The 21322-nt window shown below is 41.6% G+C and overlaps 1 protein-coding gene across 1 annotated transcript in view; it reads right to left on the bottom strand.

Moving 5' to 3' along the window:
- itga9 (integrin, alpha 9) overlaps nucleotides 1–21322 on the bottom strand; it is a 49066-nt gene that overhangs the window by 8174 nt on the left and 19570 nt on the right. The window contains exons 16-23 of the mRNA XM_085368779.1: nucleotides 7467–7619; nucleotides 6338–6414; nucleotides 5781–5928; nucleotides 2152–2238; nucleotides 1889–1968; nucleotides 1710–1793; nucleotides 1168–1276; nucleotides 967–1074 (exon numbers count right to left, since the gene is read on the bottom strand). Coding sequence (XP_085224905.1) covers nucleotides 967–1074; nucleotides 1168–1276; nucleotides 1710–1793; nucleotides 1889–1968; nucleotides 2152–2238; nucleotides 5781–5928; nucleotides 6338–6414; nucleotides 7467–7619 — 846 coding nt within the window. The remainder of the gene's footprint in view (nucleotides 1–966; nucleotides 1075–1167; nucleotides 1277–1709; nucleotides 1794–1888; nucleotides 1969–2151; nucleotides 2239–5780; nucleotides 5929–6337; nucleotides 6415–7466; nucleotides 7620–21322) is intronic.

Genomic DNA, 21322 nt, shown 5'->3' with positions numbered 1-21322 from the left:
TTAGAGGTGTCTGGTTTACTGCCCAGCCCCAAGAGAGCATTTCCCCTTTCCTCTCTCCTCAGCTGGACCTGAAGCTCTAGAGGTGGGGATCTGCTAGAGTACCACCCAGCATGTCTGAGCTTTTATTGCAGAATTTTCCAGTGTCCTGTGTTTCTGCTGCATTTGCTGGCATGAAGAGCCATAGGCTCCACCAGCAGCTGCACTAAGTTTGGCAGGATGGGAGATTTTGTGCAGAAAAACTGCAAAAGCCTGAAGCTTTTATATATCACGAACAAATGGAAATGTGTGTAAAATGTAAGAAAACCTGACTATAAAACATAACTGCGCTACTGTCCGATGTGCCACAGGCTGCATGCTTTGTTAACAGCTTTATGATATGTGGTTCCAGGCTAGGGATGGTACGGTGTAGTAGCCAGCCCCTTCAGGTGTCCCACTCCCATTTTGTGCAAGCCGTCTGAGTCCCCTAAAGTGATTCCAGATGGCTGTAGGAGGGTGGGATACAGTCAACTCTGTCTGCCCATTCACAGTCAATACAATTAATAGTTTGAGCACCCCCATGATCTACCTGTATGAAAAGCTTTGTGCAAGGGTTAAGAAAATATTTCAACCTGGTAGGAGTATTGTGTTTCTTTGTCAAAATGCAAAATGTTGTGAAACAAAATGGGCGGCCAGCTTCAATAGCAATGTCAACATTTTTGCTTCAACTTTCACTGGTCCTGTGGTGCCCCACACTAAGCATACTGCCCATGTCCTGAACAAAAACCCAGAGGTATAGCAGCTCTCAGTACATAAAAGAATGCTTTGGAGTGGATACAAACAGCTGTGCCATGAGGAGCAAAACAAGCAAGAGTGATAGGCTTTTGCTGGATAAATGAGTTAAATATGTGGCTTCCTGCAAGTTAATAAACTAATAAATAACAATTTGGTCTGGATGAATAATGTAGATGGACTGCTGCTGGCATCCACCTGTGTTTCAATGATGTGGAACATCTCAGCTCCGTTGCCAGTCAGCCGGTTGGGAATCCTGATGTCCACTCTGGAGCCAGGCAACCTGCTGGGGCCCTTGTTTATAGCCTGGAAAGACATCACACAGAAAGAAAAGACGGATAAATATACAAAGAAGCATTTTTAATACATATTTTGGTATCTATTCTCTTCCTATAGTACCTGAAAAGTGAGATTGAGAGGTTGAAAGTTGCAGTCCATGTCTTCTAATTGGACAAAGCGTGAGTCTTCAATGGAGTTTCCATACACAAAGGAGGTTGGTGTAATCACACTGCAGTTCAGGAAGGTGACGAAAGATAATTTATTTAAATGACAAGAGACAAAATTATGTTCTAAAAAGTTCCATAAAAATTTTCGGTTCGAGTCGGGCTCTGCTCGACAGAAGCTTTTCCTTTATCAGCAGACATATTTGTCCAGCTTTGTTCTAAGCCTCCCTTCACATTAAAGACAGCAGCCTTATCAGATGCCAGAGTTCTGGCAGATTCGGGCTGTTTTACATCTCTCTCTCCCTCCTCTGTGAAGCAGAGCTGTGATAAAGCATTCGCAGATAAGGCTTTTCAAGTTGATATCCTCCATACTGACAAACACTCCCTCGCTTCCTGTGAGCCAACTGATGGGCAACCAGCTCAAGTCGCTGAGATAGCTTTACATTTTGCAAAACAGTGACTACACTGTTGTGGAATTCATATTTGTCTCGTTCTTACCCAGTGATAGTGGTGTCGGTCTCGTGAATCAGAGGGATGGAGATATCCAAAAAGTTGTCATTGAGATTGTGCTCGGGATTGGCGCTAAAAGAAACAAAGATCAGTGAAAGTGAATATTTCGCTTACAATTATTTGTGTAGATCAATATTTACATTTGCAGTTATATTTGAGCTTCTCACCTTTTTGCTTGAACTAAGAACTGCAACGTGTCATCTTCTCCAGAGAGCCGAGTCGTGTCAAAAATCACTGCAAAATGATACTGCAAAGACAAAAAAAACCCAGAATAATATGGGGTGTCATATTCTCAACTATGAAAAGCTTTTTAATGCGATGAAGTATGTCTGTCTGTCTGACACTGAACTATTCCCAGCAGGAGGCTGGTTACAGAGGAGGTTAAAGCACGAGTACTGCATGCAGTTAATTCTACCTTAGTTTGAGCTACCTTAGTCTGCGCTCTCATGAAAGGAAATCCCACTCGGCACTGAAGGAAGTCCAACTCGACAAGCTCACAGGAAATACCCTTCTCTTCCTGCAAAAAAGAAAGATAGACAGAAAGAGTCAGTGGATGCGATAAAGACAGACTGACTGGAGACAGAGGGGGTGACACTCACGGTGACCAAAGAGACAGCGAGGAAGGAGCACTAGGCAAGACGCAGAGCAACTGGTTCTGATAGTGGAAAAAAATCGGTAGTAGCTTTTGATGTTAAAACAATGGCGACTGGTGGACATACCTGCCAGCATTTGGGGTGTAGTCAAAGATTATTATTAAAAAATATAAACAAACCGACTCAAGATTAGGTTAAACAAAGAATGCACAAAGCAGTGATGGCACACACATCTTAGCGGGTGGGTAATTGGAAAACGTCCAGGCTGCGTGTTTGGAAGCTTGTCTAAACAATATAGAGCTTCACCGGCTGCGCTGTATAAACACTCAGGCCTTGACCCTTACGAGGAGTAAGAATTCCTTTAGCGAGAGTTCACCGAGAGGCTGTCAGCTGAGCTCATGTGCTGGGAGAATGAAAGAGGGCAGAGATGCTTCACAATTATAAATCTAAAAAAAGAGACAGCCTAGCGCTCCTGGAAAAGAGGCTTTGGGTAAGTCATACAAAGCATCTGCATGCACGGGCTGTTGTCCAGTTAGAGTCTGTGTTTATAACACTTTTCCAAATATGACAAAGGAAAGAAGTGTGAGGGTTGCCTGTGCTGACATATTAAAGTGTAGAAATCCATCCACGGTATCATCCCATTACCCCTTATTCAGCAGTTCTTAGTAGCAGCCCAGGGTGTGGTCGTGCCCTACATCTTCATTAAGTCAGCTTAAATAAGCAGCGCTGTGCTCTGCGATTGAGACTACGGTGACCCCGGGCAACTGGGGATGAGGACCCCAGCATAACTGCCAATGATGGAATTTCCTCTACTTCCTGTATTCCTCCGTGCTGCTGTGCAAACACTGCCTGTCCCGTGGGGCTGGGCAGGATTGGGAAAGTCAGCCTGTTTACCCATCACCCACCTGGCAGCCCTTGAGAGAGAACAGAGCATTCGGACATATTTTCAATTCTCTTCTCTTTCTCTGTCAGCAACACATACATGCTGGAGTTCTTGCAAATGGTAGGGTCATTAAACATCACCAGGACTGTTTACCCTGCTTTAGTGTCAGCTGAAGCATCTACTGGTGCAGTTCATCAATGTGGATGACAATACACAGGAGGCCTGTGTCCTGCATGTTCTGCATGTCTCTTCATGTCTTCTTTGGTATTTAGACAACTGGATTTATATTGGTTTACTTTTTCCACACCAGTGTCATCACCTACTTTTTGCTTTCCACTCAGGTACGAAGATGAAGAGCTACAGTACCTCTGCTTTCACAGCATGTGTAAAGTGTCACTTCACTGCCAAGAAAATCGGTGATTCATATATTCTTGGGTCTGAGGGTCCACTGAAATTCACACATTTCTTTGCTGGAACTTCTGGGCTTTTCACCACAAAGCTGACTTGGTCCAACTGTTAAATAAGCCGAAACCCACCATGGCAGAAGCATTCAGATCCTTTCCTTTAATGAAAGCGGTCATAACTCTCAGAATGACAAATGTGTGCATTCAAAATAAATGAACGAACTGAACTTGAAGTGTTAAAGGTAAAAGCAGTAATTATGTAGAGTGGTTTATATTAAAACAGCAAACTCTTGGTGTATTCCCATATTACTGCTTACATGAAACAATGATTTTGATTACATTTTAATTAACCCATCATGTTTAAATTTTACTTCCAAACTCTACAACTGCAGCTTTTCATTTACACATGCGGACAGCTTTGTTCATTCTTTGGTTATATTACGATGTACCGTTTCCAAATCTTATTCTACACAAACCCATAATTGGCACCCAGTCTAATCTCAATGTAGTAGTTTAATCTAACAAATCACAATTTCAGATGTAGTTCTGCTTTGTGTGCAAGGCTTTTTGTAAAGTAAGTAAAAAATTAGTAAGTTAAAAATGTAGCCGAGTCCTCTGAAAAATACAAAGACACGAGACATTTGTCACAGGTCCAGCTAAAACTGACTCCTTAAAATATTTCAATAAAAAAAGAAAAACAAAACAAAACAGAAGCCAGCAGAGCTCCTGAAACCAATTCAGCTCCACAGTTTTCTGACAGCTTGTGTTGCAAGAACAACAGAGCCATAACCCACTCCGCTCTTAAATATGAGGGGAGTACAAGTTCACGCTTTGCTCACTGGAGAAAAAGCCTAAAGGGAGGGTTAGGAGCTGACCTTTACTTCACCAGAAAGGGGTCACATCATCACCTCAGACTTCTCCAGTAGTAATTAGAAGTGTGTGAAAGCGCATACAGCGGTAAATCTTCTCACCGGCCTCGTTGTCACCTGCACATACTGTTCGCTTCCTGCTCCCTTTGTGCAGCAGAGAACTTTGACTTATCAGGTTCCTGAACAAAATGAGGCTCTGGGGCTGCTGGTAATCTGACACTTAAAGTCAGTCGCTTTCATTAGATTAACTTTGAAACCGAAACACACTCAGTGTTTTTCTAATATTTGCCTGCAGCGTATATTCTGTTTAAATTCAATTTTGCCATTGTCGGGGGTTTCAAATCCTGCCACAGGTTGTATCTTTTACCGTAATGGCCTCATCCATCACAGGGATGAAACCCCCCCGCCCCGACAAACCATCCAACTGAAGATAAGCACAAGGTCCGTTTTTTTTTTTTTGGGGGGGGGGGGGCACAGAAACTCCTTCCTGATGAATGCTGTCAAAGTGCACCATCTGACGTGGCGTCACGCTCAGCTACAAGCAGCCTTTGTGACAACAAGTGTGCAAAAGGACGTGAGCAGAGGCAGAGGTGGACACTGTGAAATCAATCGGCAAGGAAAATCTCTCAGGTTTAATGTGGGATGGCAGTGGGTAGATATTTCTTTAACAGCGACAGAATGCTAAAATCATTAGAAGTCTATATGAGGAGCAGGTCTGATTATTCCCCATCCCCATGAAGGTCAGGAATAATCCACATATATCTAATTAAATGTGGCCCTGCGAGAGTAAGAATAAGTCAAGCTTGTGGAAATACAAATGTGTGTTGTGCCTTGTTCCCATGCATACAGCTCATTTGTTGATGACATGGTGTGTCTGTCTTAAATGAGTCAGAGGAGCGTTTGACAGCTCAGCCAGAGGAGCTGCCCTCTGACACGGGACAGCTGCTGCTGCTCCTCCTGCTGGGGCTCTCTGGGTTTTTCTGCTTTCATCTTCACGTCTACCTACACAGCTCGGGCAAAGCTTTAAGCTCCCCAGTCGTCACGCAGATCTGGCTTTCCCACTGTTTAGACTGTGTTCCTGACATATAATCATATAGTCTTTTTAAATAAACATTCCTCGGGAAAATGTACATCACAGCAGAACACCAAGGCCATCCATCTAACACGTGTGTGCAAAATATGGTTTTGTAAATCATTACGGCCTCAGCTTCGCTTGTACATTACTAAAGCAAAAAAACAAACTGTCAGATTTTAGATATAAATATGTGAACCAGAGTAAATAAATAGCAGATACTTCAAGAATCACAGACCTTCTGCCAGAAGTTGATGTAGAAAACTTCCCTGGAGAAGTTCAAGTAGATGTTTGTGTCATAGGCGTCATCGCCAGCGTTGGAGATGGTCAGGTTCAGAGAGACGTTCTTCACTCCTCCAAGGGCCAGATGGGGTTTGCTATGCAAGCTGGTGGGTGCACAGAGTAAACAGCGTACTTCAGCAATTAAAAAACAATCACTTGAAGAGCAGTAAGTACAGCTTTGTATTAAGTAGCCTGCATTTTTCTTTGAAGTTTTTAGTGTACAAAGAGAAGTGCACCTGCAGGAGAATAGCTGTTTGTTTTTGGAGCACAACAAAGAATATATGCAGACAAATGAGTTGTTAGGATGACAGACATAAGCTGTTGAGGAGAGAACAGGAGATAGATAATAATGGAAAGGGAACTCCCTAACTATGGAAAAAAAAAACCTATGGATCCTCTCCAAGCATGCGTCAGAGTTCCACTACCCACACCCTCATGGCCCATGATGTCAGCTTGCTTCCTTAGTACTGGAAGAAAAGAATGAATCTGAGCTACGAAGTAAAATGTTTTTACCCAGAAAGCAACAGTTTCCCATGAAGCCTCAGGTCCGCGGCACAGTCGTCTGACAGGCAGTTCTTCTCAAACCAAGTCTGAAAAGGAAACAGTACAGTACACAGTTCAGATGACCTCATGCCCTGAACACACCGACTCCACATTCAGGGGGCGGTGTTGCTTTGCTGTGTGAGCTGTCCAGTAGTTTTGCATCCACAAAGCTATCTTTCCCTTAATTAGTCAGAGGATGGGCTTTGGTTTAAATCATGAAGGGAAATTTAAGTCGAGCGTTAAAGTCTGATGCAAAGTAGATGAGTTTCAGATCAAACGGATTCTGTAGATGCTGAAATGCAACTGCCTCGCTCTTTCAAGAAGTGCATACACCAGGGGAAACACATGTGGTCCAGGTTAGAGGTGCTCGCAAAGAAAATAAATGAATCAGTCTTTTTGGACTCCACTCAAGAAAAGCTAACACAGGCAATAATAAGCTGGTAACCAACACCAAATCATTACAACCCCACATTGGAGCCATTTCCTTCATTCCTACTGTGGTTTGCAGGAAGACACTTCTGTCTTTTAATATCAGGTTTGGCGGGGGTCACTTTTAGTCAGGAAATGAAATATATCATAAATTGAGCTGGTAGGAATTAACTGTCAACCTTTTACAATAAGAGCAAGGCACACTTAAATAGACAGAACATCTTATAAGTAACATTTCACTGTATTTGTGTAATTTGTGAAAATAGAATGAAAATTACAGTGAATGTGGATTTAGTCTGAACATATTTATCGTACTGTTACACAAGATTTGATTTTAAGAATGACAAATCCTGTGATTCCTGCAATTTACTTTAATGATGGGATCGGCTTTCTTTTTTTTCCAAAGAAGAAACTCAGTCAGTTATTGGTTTTCCCTCAAGATCCTGCTTTAATCCTGCAAATATTTGAAAAACACGCAGTGAAATAGCTGTTCATGATCCTCAAAGACAGGCTACTTTAAATCCAACGGCTGATAATATTTCTCCATAAAGAGTCAGCATCAAACTTTATTAGGTGTTGCAGATACTGCTGTGAAAAACATGAATTTTACTCTTCAGGATTCGTTTTTAAAGCAATCCCCTTCACTTCACACTTAAAAAGCTCTCCGTACTTCATTCCTCGCTGCAATCTTCTTCCCTTTCCTCCATCGCAGCACTGGAGTGAGCGCGGGCAGGTCTCGCTCCTGGGGTCCTGTCAGCATGTGGGTCCCCAGGCTGTAAGCCACCTCGAATGTGATGGCTGTGAACACGTCCTTAACGTCCTTCTGTGGAGAGCAAAAACAAGGCTAATGCAGGGGAATCTGTCCAACCACAGACACACTAAAACTAAATGTAACCTCAGATATATAACTGTCATGCAGCTGTCTGGGTGATTGCAGTAATTTAACATCTTTCTCCGATTAACACCTGGCGCAAAGACACATTACACTGCAGATTACCGGAAGATCACACAGTCTGAAAATGTCATATCGTAGTGATCAGTCTGCCAGGGCTGCACGCAGACACGAGTACACTGATAAAATCACGTGAATTGGTTTGTATGGATGGCTGACACATCTCATCAGCATCAATTCATCTTTGACCATCGTTAAAAAGCACGAGCACCAGTGCAGATTCTAAGCAAGGCACTTTTTTTTCTTTAAAAAAAACCTGCTGGCACTGCCTCTGAGAGATATATTGGCATTCCTGGCGACTCCATCTGAGACCATAAAAGAAGTGTTTGATTTGGCATCGGGTTTGGAAACGCAGACAGAAAGAAAACAGAGCTAAATGTGATCAAATCCTGCATCTTCATTAGATGACAGCACTGAAAGACATACATGGGAAAAGCTGATACTGATGTTGGTTTTTCATCTCTTTGTCTACTCAGCTCTTTGAAGGCAGCTTGTCAGGTCTAGTTTTGGTCTCGCTATCTAAAAGCCGCAGCAGAAAAACACACACACACATGAGCTCCAACTGCAACCGGTGTCCCAGTCCTTGACTGATGTCAGCTAACACGGAGCCAAGCCCACAATGTCAACACAAAGGGCTTCCCGGTGTCTTCCGGTGGCCACTCGTTCTTTTGCACTTTCTCTCTCTTTTTGTCCACCCACCCATCCTCTTTCCTCAGGCAGGCACAGGGCCAGTCTGGGCTTTGACATGAGGCATCACCAGTGCCAAACCCACCCAAATCATCAGCAATGAGAGAGTTATAGCAGGAAAGAGCAAACGTTAGTGCAGCACATGACAAAAACAGATGATTTAAGGCTCGTTTGGGAAACGGTGCTCATCACAGATAAAGACAGATAATATCCGAGCGTTTTTAATTAATTTCTGCCATCGTGTGCTTGGATCTCCTGCCCAAAACATAAATAAATCTGACTTCGATTTTATTTTCCGGATTAAAAAAAGCAATCATTTTCTTAATAATAATAAGTTACTCAGGTAGCAAAGCAAGATGGCGTCTTTAAAATCTTCATTCAGAAACAAGATTTTTCATCTCAAATCCACCGTTCAGCTCATTCCTCTCAGTGTTGTTCTACTGGCAGGTCACCTAAGCTGGGAGGTAACAAATTTGTGACACAATTAGTTATTGCAGGATATGTATGAAGCACTGGCAAAGCCCTCAGTGTTAGCGGCAATTAAAGCCGAATGCATGAAATGGCCCCTTTCCGCTGGCCTCTGAGTGAACTGACCCCCTGGGAGATAACTGCTTGGGTCTCCAGTCCCAAATTCCCACTGCTTATCTCGCATTTTCACAAGCCACAAGGGAACTGGAGGACGTAATGGCTAGAAATAAAAGTGGGGTATTTTTGTCCAATGTCCTGCCTAAAAGTGACCTCTGTGTGCATGTAAATATTAAGAAACATCCCAGTGAGCTTGCTGTTGTCAATCATAACAGAGCATCTGTTTTTGTAGAGATGTAGGATCACTTAATCCTTGACGCACTGGACCGAAGACTGCTAATTGACTCGTGAGCTCCCAAGACTAACAGCGCACTCACATTAGAAGAACCAGACTCTGTTTGGTAACACTTGGCCTAAGCTTTTATTATCCCTGGATCAATGCCGCCAATTGCCCCACCCGGATCCGCACCCCTCGCTGGGCCATTTACTCCCACCTGATCCTTCTTTTAGTTCCTGTATTTATGGAACAGAGGAGCTCCTGAGGTCCAGCTGAAAAAGACAGTTGCTAGTGTTTACCGCCTGCTACCTATATTATTATGGAAATTGAAGCAATAACTGCTCCTTACATGCTGGTGAAGTTCAGAGGCAGACTTGTGAGAGGCCATTCTGCCACTCAACAGGCTTGCACTGTGTTAAGCCTCATTTAAACACAGAAGCCGCAGGGTGCGGCACGGGTCTCAGATCAGATAGGACAATGACATGAGTGGAATTTCTGATATTTGGAGGCCAGTAATTCGTGTTAAACATATAGCTCTGAATTAGCCCTAACACTAGTTGCTCAGAAACAGGGTCTAGCATTGTAATCATCAATGGCTACCACACAAATCCTCATTATATGGCTCATTATATGCAATATCTGTTTCTGTTGGACTAAAAATATTTTTGTCCCTTTCTATCTCCTGGTCTCGGTCTGTGGATGCTGTAGTGATTTTTTAAAATTTCCCATACAGATTTAAACCATGTGAAAAAAAATCCATCTCTGGAGAGAGAACTGCCAATAAAAAGGCGAAATATTCTGCACCGTCACTGAACAGAAGTCTGAAACTTTTGATCATCTCTGGGGCAAAATTACTCATTAAAGGTTCCAGTCAATACTGTGGAGATGCCAAAACTCAGCAGGAGGCAGCTGTTTTCCAGCAGTACCCACCTTAGCTGTAAATTATTGGCTGTAGGATGAAAAATCGGCACGTTAAAGCAATTTGCTTCTTTTACAACAGGCTCGATACAAGTGCTTCCCGGTTTATTATTCATATGTATTGAATTCACAGGACACAGATCAGCTTGCTACGCCGCATGTTTTGAAAGAAAACAAGTTAAGCTGAACACTCCCTCGCTCTGGAACAAGACTTCTGCCAAAATACTATTTCTGTGCTCCGGTTCACACTCAGGACCCATTTATTTGGCACAACAGAGCATAACTCACACCTTTACCAACCACTCTTTTCCCTTGACATTCATTCCTGCTCCCCGAATGGATTTTTCCCACGCACCCATAACGTAAGCATAAAGTACAAAGCTTGCACGATTTTAATGAACATGGCTACCGTGTGAATTAATCTTAGCCTTAAATTCTAGTGCTAGAGCTAGACTTTCATATGTTAATCTGATCAACAAGATGGCAGTGCACCAAGCTGCCCCATTCATGCTCATGGAGCAGCTCCATCATGGTGGGTGCGGGGAGGATGACGTCAGACTGCAAAAGGCTCTGATCTGCACTTTAAACGCCTCATGCTTGGCTGAGATGAAGAGCTCCGTTCTTAGCCAAACCATTCCCTCAGAAGCATATAGCTTAAGCCTGGTCATGGGAAGTCTTTATTAACTTGGGAGGGAAATGTGAATACAGCACTCCTTTTAAGGACAATAGATGTTTGGATGACTTACAGGTTGAGGCCGTTTTATTTGAGGGCTAAATGCCAGGGAACTTTTTTTTTTAATGGAAAAACCTTTTTTTCCTCCTTATGTGATGAATGGATCCAACCTGTTAAAGGTTAGGAGTAAGGATGTATGCTGAGACACAAGGAGACAACGTGAAATTGAAAGTATTTATAGTAATGTCTGCAGCATATGGCAGGCATGCACTTACGCAGCTTATCCAAGCGTGTTCTTTAAAAAAGTCTAGAAATAAGACAATTACAGAAGGTTTTAGTGACAGAAGGTCAAAGTACAGCAGCTGCTCTGCTCAGAATAGGTTAGCAGATGTTGAAAGGCCTGGAATGAAATCAAATCACTCAAATCAAATCACTTTTTTATTGTCACATCACATGTGCAGGCACACTGGCACAGCACATGCGAGTGAAATTCTTGTGTGCGAGCCCCACAAGCAACAGAGATGTGCAAACACAACAACACAAACGAGCAAACTGAGTGGGAGTAGGGAAGAGCGTCGTCTGGTTGTTTCTGCTAGAAACCTTTGGAGGAGTCAAATAGGAGCAGCTTCAATCTGTCTGTGAAAATCATCCTCATGTGTCATGGCAGAAAGATTAGAGACTGGACCTGTGGAATCATCATAATTCCTTAAAAAGGCAGACCAGCAGTCTTCACTCTTAAACCGGAAGAGATTAAAATCACACATCTCTTACCGTATAACAAATTTGACAGGTCTTACTTGATTTATCTGCAATGAACTTCACTCACATCCACAAAAACCACCCTTTACATCCTGCTAAAATCCCCCAAACTCTTCAAATTGTCATTCCCAGAGGCAGGATATTCTTTAAAAATCTAAATAACTTCCTCCAAGGACATTGTGAAGGACTTTACAGTGGGAGTAACAGCAGACCGGTGAGGTTTCTCACCATTAAGCTTTTATTGTGGCTTTCCTCTAATCTTGTTACTTTAACTGTGCCTGAGGGCACCATTGTTCTCTCATTGTCTCGTCACACAGTTTCTATTTTCCTTTAAAGGAAATTTGTATGTTTTCTGCATTATTTTGAGAATGAATTGATTTTTAGAGTAGGCCAAAGAAACTGAAAAGTTGATACTGTGAAGATGTACATGGTGGTTGAATGCTCATCTAGTAGACCTGACCTACTAGGAGTGATGTTGAGTTGTGTTTCTGATCACACGGTGTCTAGAAAATCAAATGTGCCCTTTACCATTAACTATTGTGGTCCGCTAGGACAGTGATTATAGTGTTTGACATTTGGCCAGATACTGAGTCAGTAACATCATTTTCTTCAAAGACGTCACTACATATGGCCGACAATACAAAATATTATAATATAATAAAATGTCACCTTTTAGATGGCAGACCTAAAAGCTAATCTATGCAACAGTTGTAGCGCATTTTTATCACATAGTGTAGTTGCGTTTGCGCCCACTTGATTGAATTCAGACCAATATTCACTCAGTCTCAGCTCTGTGTTGTTCTTCAGTAATTCTTGCGGGAAAACTCTGTAAACGTAGCTGTTTAATGAACCACTTCTGTCTGCTGGAACTGGTAGAGTACTGGTGGGTTTTCAAGCTTTTAAGCAGAAAGAAGCTGCCCACTCTGGCCAAAAGCAACACTATGAGTCTCAGTGAGAATAAACCAAAGCAATAAAATCATTGTCCTACCTGCGAAACAATGAACTGAAGCGAAACAGCTCTATAAAGCTGAGGGGAACTGCAGGTTGAGGTGATAAAGTTTTGTTGCAAGTGAACCCTTCGCATTGTTTTTTACATTCTTCCATTGATATATTGGATTTTAAAAAAAACTGTCGGCATGGCAGCTTTGAGCAAAAACGTGTCGTCTGAAATAACAATATGAATCTGTGAAACTAAACATGCTCTTTGTGGCCTGTATGGTTTACAAAACAGAAAATGCTCTTGGGCTGTAATACCATCAGTCTGTCCAAAACCAAATGATTCAGACTAATCTGAAAATGCCAGACTACCAGTCATTCAAAATGTATGCAGCAGGCCTTTGAAAACAGTTCCCATTCAAAATGAGCCATGTTTACGCCAACCAATGGAAAATATTTCACTCTGTCTGATGTTAGTTGTAGAGGCAGCGATTCTCAGATGCGAGTCCAGCTTCAGGCACCAACATGATTTATCGCACACTGCAAGTCCACAAGCTGTTTGACACCAAAAAGAAAGAAAATCCAAACTTGCGTCAGACTGATGACACAAGAGCAGCTCATCGTACTTATCCTCTAAGTAACTATGTAACGAGACAGAGATAGTCCTGCTTTTTAAGTCCATGATACAAACTAATGTGTGGATTGTGTAGTTCTGGTAATTAGGAGTAAATTGTGCTTTCAGTAAACAGGAGTGGCCTACTGTGAACCTCTGAGCAAATAAACTTCTACTGGTCACTGTGCCACTTGGACAACATGGAAAAATTATAACAGAAGTGAAATTTCCCATCAGAATCTGTGGTACTGTTAAGGTCCTAGACTCATGAAGTGTTCACTCTCACTCTCCACTTGTTTGATTTCATGTGTTCATGTTATGTTCAATGTCCAGTTTGTCAAACTCATTTCAAACACCTGACAAATTTGCCCTGAGATTAGATCATCTTTCATTTCAACCCTGCTTTCACCCTCACAGTTTTAACAAACAGAACACTGAATCCTGAGCGCAAATTTTCTGTGAAAACATAAATGATCCAAATCCTATCCTTTAGCCAAGGCTGAGCGACCCTGTGGTGCATTGTAACGTCTCCCATGAGCAAACACGTATTTTCTCCAGGCTAAAACAGATAAATAGCATAACTGGCAGGAAACGTATACCATCTGTCCTGTCATGCGTGAAACCACATCACGAACAGCATCAAGACATACTTGTGCTGCTTTCATGACAGCGTGGAGACAGGAAACATTCATTTGCTTTGAAAATGCTGATCAGAATCCTTCTCTCACTAAGTAAAAAAAAAAAAACTTCCCCTGAAACACTCACCTCTTTGCTCCAGACTTCCAGTAATTCAACTCCCTCCTAAATAAATAAAAAAACCCACGGGTAAGGAGCTGTAGATCTTGCCTTCAAGAATTCGAGAATTTATTGCTTTTTAAAGCAATGTTCACCTAAATACAAATTACAGAAAACTTTTATGCTCTCGTATGCATCATGAAGAAGGCATTCAGCATTTGACCCTCAGACAGTTAAAGCCACAGCTGGGATTTATAAAGGAGGAGAGAAAGGTGCCTCGCTTCCCCTGTGGAAATTCGCAGATGGAATTGGTTTACTGCTCAAACATACCAAATTCATCAGCGTGTTATTTTTACTACATTCCATCAACAGCAACTTGATTTAATGCCAGCGCTAACTATAGCTGCATTAGAGTAATATCTGGATTTGAAATCTAGCCAGCCACCTATAAATACACAGATGTTTTCCCTCATATCTCGGTTCGTCCTTACTCGGCTCCCACACTGTGACACTCTTAACACATTTTTTTTTTTTTGTTTCTGGTCTATTTTCAGCATCACTACTACATCTCATTTAAGCACTTCGCAACATTCTTGAAATGTTGGAAGCTGGAAGGCGATGCAGTGGAAAGTCAGCAGCTGACTGAGTAAATAAAAATGGAATAACGTGTACTGGTGTATAACTTCTTCATTTCTCTGCACAGAGCTCCTGTCACCATCATGTCCGATTATCTTTAATCCCTTGGCTGATGTCTATTGTAACCTGAGTGACATGTGCAGAGTCACCACAAGGACACGTCCCGAGAAGCAAAACAAACCTAGCTGAAAAAAGGAAAGAAAAATCCCAAGGAGATCCTTTTAAGGAAACACAAACGGTGTGTCCTTAGCTAGCTTTTAAGTCTGTACTGGAGAATATTAGTGATGCTAGTCACAATATGGAAAAAGAGAGCAAGATAAATATGAGTTTATCTCTATCCAAATGAGATAATACAAAGAAATACTGTTTTAAAATGTGGCTACTTGCATTTATATATCTGATATATTATCTGGAGGCAGATAACAGAGCGATAATAGAGATATTGAGAGGCATGAGCGGATTTTGTGAGCTGGTGATGCTGGTACGGTGTTAAATAGCTGTAATTAACATTAACATGTTTTTTTTTTTTTGCTACAATTGATTAAATAATTTGAAAGCTGTACAATATATGCCAGAACTGTGCAGAAGGTTGTGTTGCACAACCAAGCCAGTCATTTCGATGCTTTGGAGTTTGATACTGAACTATAAAAGCAACTCAGTTTGCGTGCAACATCACCAAAGTAAGGAAATCCCATGTGACTTCTCCAGTCTCTTTAAAATTGAGACTGAAGAACTCACTTGGATGACTGACAAAACATTTCTCGCACTGAAAGCGCAACATCCACATGAACAGCATCAACTTTCTGGGATGACACTAAACGTACAACAGAGAGAAGCATGGACAAAAAGTCCAAGTATTACTGTTCACATAAAAGTTTGGATGCTTTATTGTTCAAACAAGGCTGCTGACAAACGGACAAACCTATCAGATACAGGTGATAGTCACAATGAGAACTACAAAATTTGCTGGCTCTTACACAATTCTTGAAAAACTATTGTTTATATTTCGATTGTTGCTGTTAGATGTTAGCCCCCTTCCCCTAAAAGAGTGCATGAAGTGTTTCTACTTTATAGACGTGTTTAGAGCTGGATAATATCCAGACTTTGGCACAACACTCACACAGATGTATATGCGATCAATCAGGGTTGCAAACATAAAGACTGCCATGACTGATCTCGGCGGGGTTAGTAATGTTAAAATTATATTGACCATTTGCTCAACCCTGCTTCGTCCTAAGATTTTACATGGATTGTCATACAATTTTTAAGAGCTGTGCACTGTTTTCATTTCTATTTGTAAAACAATTGCATATATGTTTAAGAAGCAGGCTGCATTTAATTGCGTTATGTGTTTTCTTTTTACTTGAAGTTATTGTAAAGAAAACCAGTTTTCTAGTAAAGAAAACTGGTTTTCTTTACAAAAGCGATATTAATTTTAGTAAATTATTTTTAAATGACCTAGTACAAATTATATAATTAAGAATGTGTTTTTGATGTTTAAACTTTATGAAAAACTTCTTGCAGGAGTCCACTCTGAGTCACAGGAGAGGTGGAAAATAAATTTAACCTGGGTGTCTACTGTCTTGTGCAGTCTGGGAGATGATTGAATGTTAGGGTGGGTACAGTTTCCTCTGCGGTGGGGTCGGGTGGGCTGCCCCGGGTCCTGTGGGGCTGGGCGGTCCTACTGCCGTAGGCCCCGGTCTGGATGGGCCTGGGCTCCCTTGCCTTGGTGGGTGCCGAAGGACGGGGGTGCCTACTGTGCACAGCTGGCTGCCGGCAGAGCCGGCGGGCACGCCACTGCTACCCCCTCTGGCTTCTGCTCCGTGGCTACTGGGTGACCCCTCATCTGGGGCTCTCCTCAGCTCTTCCCAGGAGGGTGGCATGGATGCCCCTCCTTGGGGTCTCGCACTCTGGGGCCTCTGGATGTCTGGAGCCTGGATCTCCTCCATGCCTGCTTCATGCCCTGGGGGACAGGGCTATGGCTGTCTACATCCTCTAGCAGACCGTTACATGGGGAAACCTTTTGAATACAAGCGGGCTGATCCACACAGCTGTGCACACGGGTGTTCACTGTTCATAGACATAAACTACACCTTTATTGGCTGCTATTTCCAAGCACATTGTGCGCTGTCGGTCCTGCTTGCTGCACAACAACATTCAATATTTAGTATTTACTGCTGTTTACACTTAGCTAGATTAACGTGATGGTGTTGTGTTTAGTATGTTGCTCTGTTTGTTTTTTGCTTGTTTTCTTTTTTTTTCTCTCAACAGGTGATCCAGGAGATTTTTTTTCTCTTCTTTCTCTTTTTAAGTGCCCTTTCTCACTGTCTCTCTTCCCTTATGTTTTTCTTTTCCTTCATCTTTCTTTCTCCCTTTCCTATCCCTCAGTCATGTCTGTCCCGTCATTCATGAAAAAAAATTAGGTAACGTACAGAGAGATTAACGTCCTCCAAGATCCTGATTAATCTCCTTTGCGGACAAACAGGAAACGTGTTATCTGTATTCCTACGCATTTAATTAAATAAAGAGCACAACTGCTAAAAGGCTGAGGATTCGTTTTGCTAATTTGGGCATCATGTTACGACAGCCTAAAAGACACCACACTGTAATAATGGGTATTTATTGAAAAGGGCTGTTTCAGTCCCAGGAGAAAACATTGCTCTGATGGATGAGATGCCAGCAGGGTGGAGCAACTTAAAATGTGCTGTTTTTAAAACAGCAGTGTGTTTGAGAGTGCGTTTGAGTCTATCCCATCCTGGTGATAGAGGACATCTCCAGATGTTTCCTGCAGCTGATTTCATCACTGTGTTCAAATCTGGGGCATTTTTTACTTCACTGTTATTGTTGGAACCATTGTTTTCTGACAAAGCCGCGATAAGACCACAGCACACACACACAAGTTTATCAAATCCACCTGATGGACGTACATTACAGTCTGCGCTGCATATAAACAACCGTCTTGAGTATATATTTGTTCCATTTCCTTTGTGGCAGATCCTGTCTGTTTACACAGGAAGGGGAATTTAATGTTGTCGCCACCAGATGTAAACAGACACTATTAGCAAACGGCAGGGAGAAATAATAATGGCAAACCTGCTGGGTTATTAAAAAAACAACAACAAAAAAAACGTCATTAAGACGTATCACAGCATCACAGGCTGCTCTTACGAAATACATAATCTATGTTTCCTCTGCAGTGAAGTCGGAAACATGGCAGGAGAAACTCGTTCATTGTGGTCAGACTTGGCCACCCATTATGTAGCCTTGCTGTGGCATCATGTGGCAGTAACCCGGCCAAAAGACTGCAGAAGCATTTTGCCCGGCGTGCTTAGCTGCCAAAATCAACAAATCATCAAATCTGCCCAACCTCTGGTCGCCTTGATATGAGTAACAACGATAGATTTACTATGGCAACAACACAGAGTAAGTGTAACAAGCAGCCATCCCAAAAATAATACCTCGCTTGAAACTCGCATACACACATATGAAAGGAAATTAACAAGAACTCTGACTTGTTTTATGGTAACAAACGTCTGCCGGCTGTGCTCTCACAAAACAGCCCTGCAGAAGACCTGTAATGTTCATACTGGCACAGCCATGTAGGGAAATCCTGAGGAAAACATTTCCCTGAGCTAAAATTATCCTGAACAGCTCTTCTATAGCATTCAGTAAATGCTATTATCATTCAGCTGAAATCATTTATATGATGCTGCCTATGACAATTTCTACTTGATTTATTGTTACTGCACACAGCTTCAGTGGTTTTTGATTTTTTTTCCATTATATACTTAATAAATAGGTGCTTGACTTGCTGCCAAGTGTAGCGGAACAGCTGGATTTGATTACTTTCCTGATATATGCTTCCATTGTATCAGCTCTCTTGGCCTGAGGTAAATGAAACGAGGAGACCAGTGTCAAGGGAATTACACATTTCTGTTGAACTTTAAAGGGGCAAACAAAGCAGGCAGTGTGGCTGCAGCTCTGAGTTTCCATGTGCCAAACTTTGACTTTGTCCTTCTGGACACTCTTTGAGATGCAGCCACAGGAGCTCCTGGTTTGTCTTACTGTGTTTGTCTGTGAAGAGCAGACTTGGGTCAAACAGTAGGTTCAGATGACTTCACAATTGTTTTGACTTACATTGATTTTATTGCTATCGTTAAATAGAATTAAGTAAGATGTCATTCACCCAAAGGTGTAATATACAAGTACTGTTACTTTCCAGGTCTTCTAGGATGCAGACTCATGTCTAGTAAACCACACTTCAGTGTGTGTCTGGAACCAGATACAGTAAAGTAAACCGAGTAACTAAACACGCACATCAAGTAATACATCAAGTCAAAGTCTGCACTCAGGATCACTAATGAACCTCTAATACATTTCACTGCTTTTCATACAGTATCAATGATATTCTTGTTGGCTGCTGTTCACGTTCGATGTTGTCCTAAAGGCTGTTTGCTGAAATGACAGGCCTTTGGAATTTAGCCAAATGAGATATGAATGACGTATGATACAGCACTAACGAGCAGGTAAATGGACTTTTAATTCAATTCTGTGACTTCACTGACCACCATCAGTCCATCTACTTGCCCTTAAACAGTCACTGCGCACAACACGACCGTAGAGTCAGGATTATCATTCAGTCGACCGGAAAGGGCGTTGGAGCATTTAGCTTTGACAGAGAGATGGCCGTGCTTTAGATACCCCAATAATAGAAGCAGTCACAAGAATGTAGTTTGGCCGACGTTTAAATATTGTAGTGGTGCCGAGCAAATGTTACTGCAGGACATGAGATGTAGGACACGGTGTATATAGGCCAGAGGAGAGGAGGCCAGGCAGGATACTTTACAAGCTAAATTAAACAGACAACTGTTACAGGCAGGGCTTTAGTTGCCTATTTTAACTCCTCCTTGGAGCCTGTGATGCATCTCCAGTGCTACACAAAACCACTCATGACCACAAATGGAGCTGACTTTTGGCATGATTTCAAGGCTCACGTGTGCTCAACAGTAATGGGACTGCTGGAGTAAAAACATGCATGATGATGGATATACAGCCAACGATTTAAACAGTGAAGAACTGCACAAAATATAACAATGGAATAATTAAACTCATATATTAAAACAATCAATGAATCAAAGCCACTTGTGTATAGCCAAACACTATTTAACACAACCGATGGGCACTGATGGCTTCCATTCAACAAAGACATGTATTCACAGCATGCATGAGTTTAGTACTTTCTTAAATGATAATAGGAATTGATTAACCCATCATGTTTTACAAAGATATGCATGTCCTGACATTTTGTACAGATATTTGTGGTTTACAAATGTCATATCTTAATGATGTTGGTGATAAAATCATCCATCTATTCATCCACCCATTCTTTTCATCCTTATCAGGGTCGCAGGGTGGCTGGAAACCCGACAATCGTTTTGGTTTTCTAGCTGACCATTTTGAGAAGAATATTTTTTCTTTTCTGTTTGTTTGTTGAACCACTTAACGCTGATTTGTGAATCATTCAAGCATAAAAGAAGCACCCAAATCAAGGGATGAATACATAACAGACAATTTAGCAAACAAACAATTTTAAATTGTATCTTTAGGGACTTTGTTACTAGCAGCCTGTTGAAAAAACACAACTTGCTTCCATCTCCTTAGTTGATTCTATGAAAGATAACAGGAATAAAATCGCATAATTCCACCAACAATGTGATTCCCAAAGAGCTATTAGCCAAAAACTTAGCATATCTTGGCATGGTGTAAAAAACAAAAACAAAAGACTAACTACAGCACATGAATAGTATCCAAAAGTCATGTTGTTTAAAAACATTAACAGAGAACCCGACACAGGATGCCATCTGATCCTTCAGTTGATCGATCTACTGTTCACTGAAGGTTTATCAGAAATGGTCTTAGTCGAAAATTGACTGTCAACAAACCATTCTTCAGTAAGGGAAGCAGAGAAAAATGGCTATGTCAATTCCAAACTACAAAAGAGCTGGACTGGAAATCAGTGGCAACACATCACACTGCCAAAAGCAGTAAAGGGTATACCTCGATAGAACAACACACAGTGGTGGACTGTCAGTCATTGATTGGCCTCCCCAGTGACTGGACCTCAACATTATTGAAGCAATGTGGGAGAACAGAACAAAAGCAACACCCAACATCCAAAGAGCTTTGAATGGCTTCTTGAAGACTACTTTTTAAATCTTTTTTAGTTTTTAGTCTTCATAAGTTCAGGCTGAGTTAAAGAATAAATGTGGTCATACCAAGCATTGACTTTCAACCTCATTAGAATTGTGCAAACTCTGTTTTTACACTGTTTAGTCCTGTTTTTCCTGTACTGCTAGTGGATGCTACAAGCTAGCACTGCTACCCTAGCAATTCAAAACTGGTTCCTTTGGGTTGAAAAAGAAGCAAGACACCAAAATGAGAAACCCATGGTTTGAAGGGAGCAGATGTGTTTGTCTTGCTTTTTAATGTATCTGAATGAAGAAACATACCTGTTTCCCAAGCATTTGCACTTATTCTTGTTACAAAGGTTAAATGTGTGGGTGTCCATTTGTGAATAACACTCCAAACAAGCTATTCAAGCTATTTTACTACTTGGACTCTGTCTGTCACAATAGGCTGAGACTTTGTGCAGCAAATGTAATGTACCAAGTGAACATAATTGAACATCAAACTGAAGAATTTCTACTAAAAGTTGGTGGTTTGCTTGTTAAATGAATCATTTCCATCTCATGCACAGAACCTCTGGTCATGTGAACTTTCAATCACTCATCAGTCATCATGGCTGATTTCCCTCC

The sequence above is a fragment of the Diplotaxodon limnothrissa genome, linkage group LG13 (assembly GCF_057381915.1).
Source record: "Diplotaxodon limnothrissa isolate DT_005_m linkage group LG13, D_limnothrissa_male_GT1.1, whole genome shotgun sequence".
In the NCBI taxonomy this organism is placed as follows: Eukaryota; Metazoa; Chordata; class Actinopteri; order Cichliformes; family Cichlidae; genus Diplotaxodon; species Diplotaxodon limnothrissa.
The sequence above is the reverse complement of the archived record's forward strand: the minus strand, read 5'-3'. Positions and strand labels throughout refer to the sequence as shown.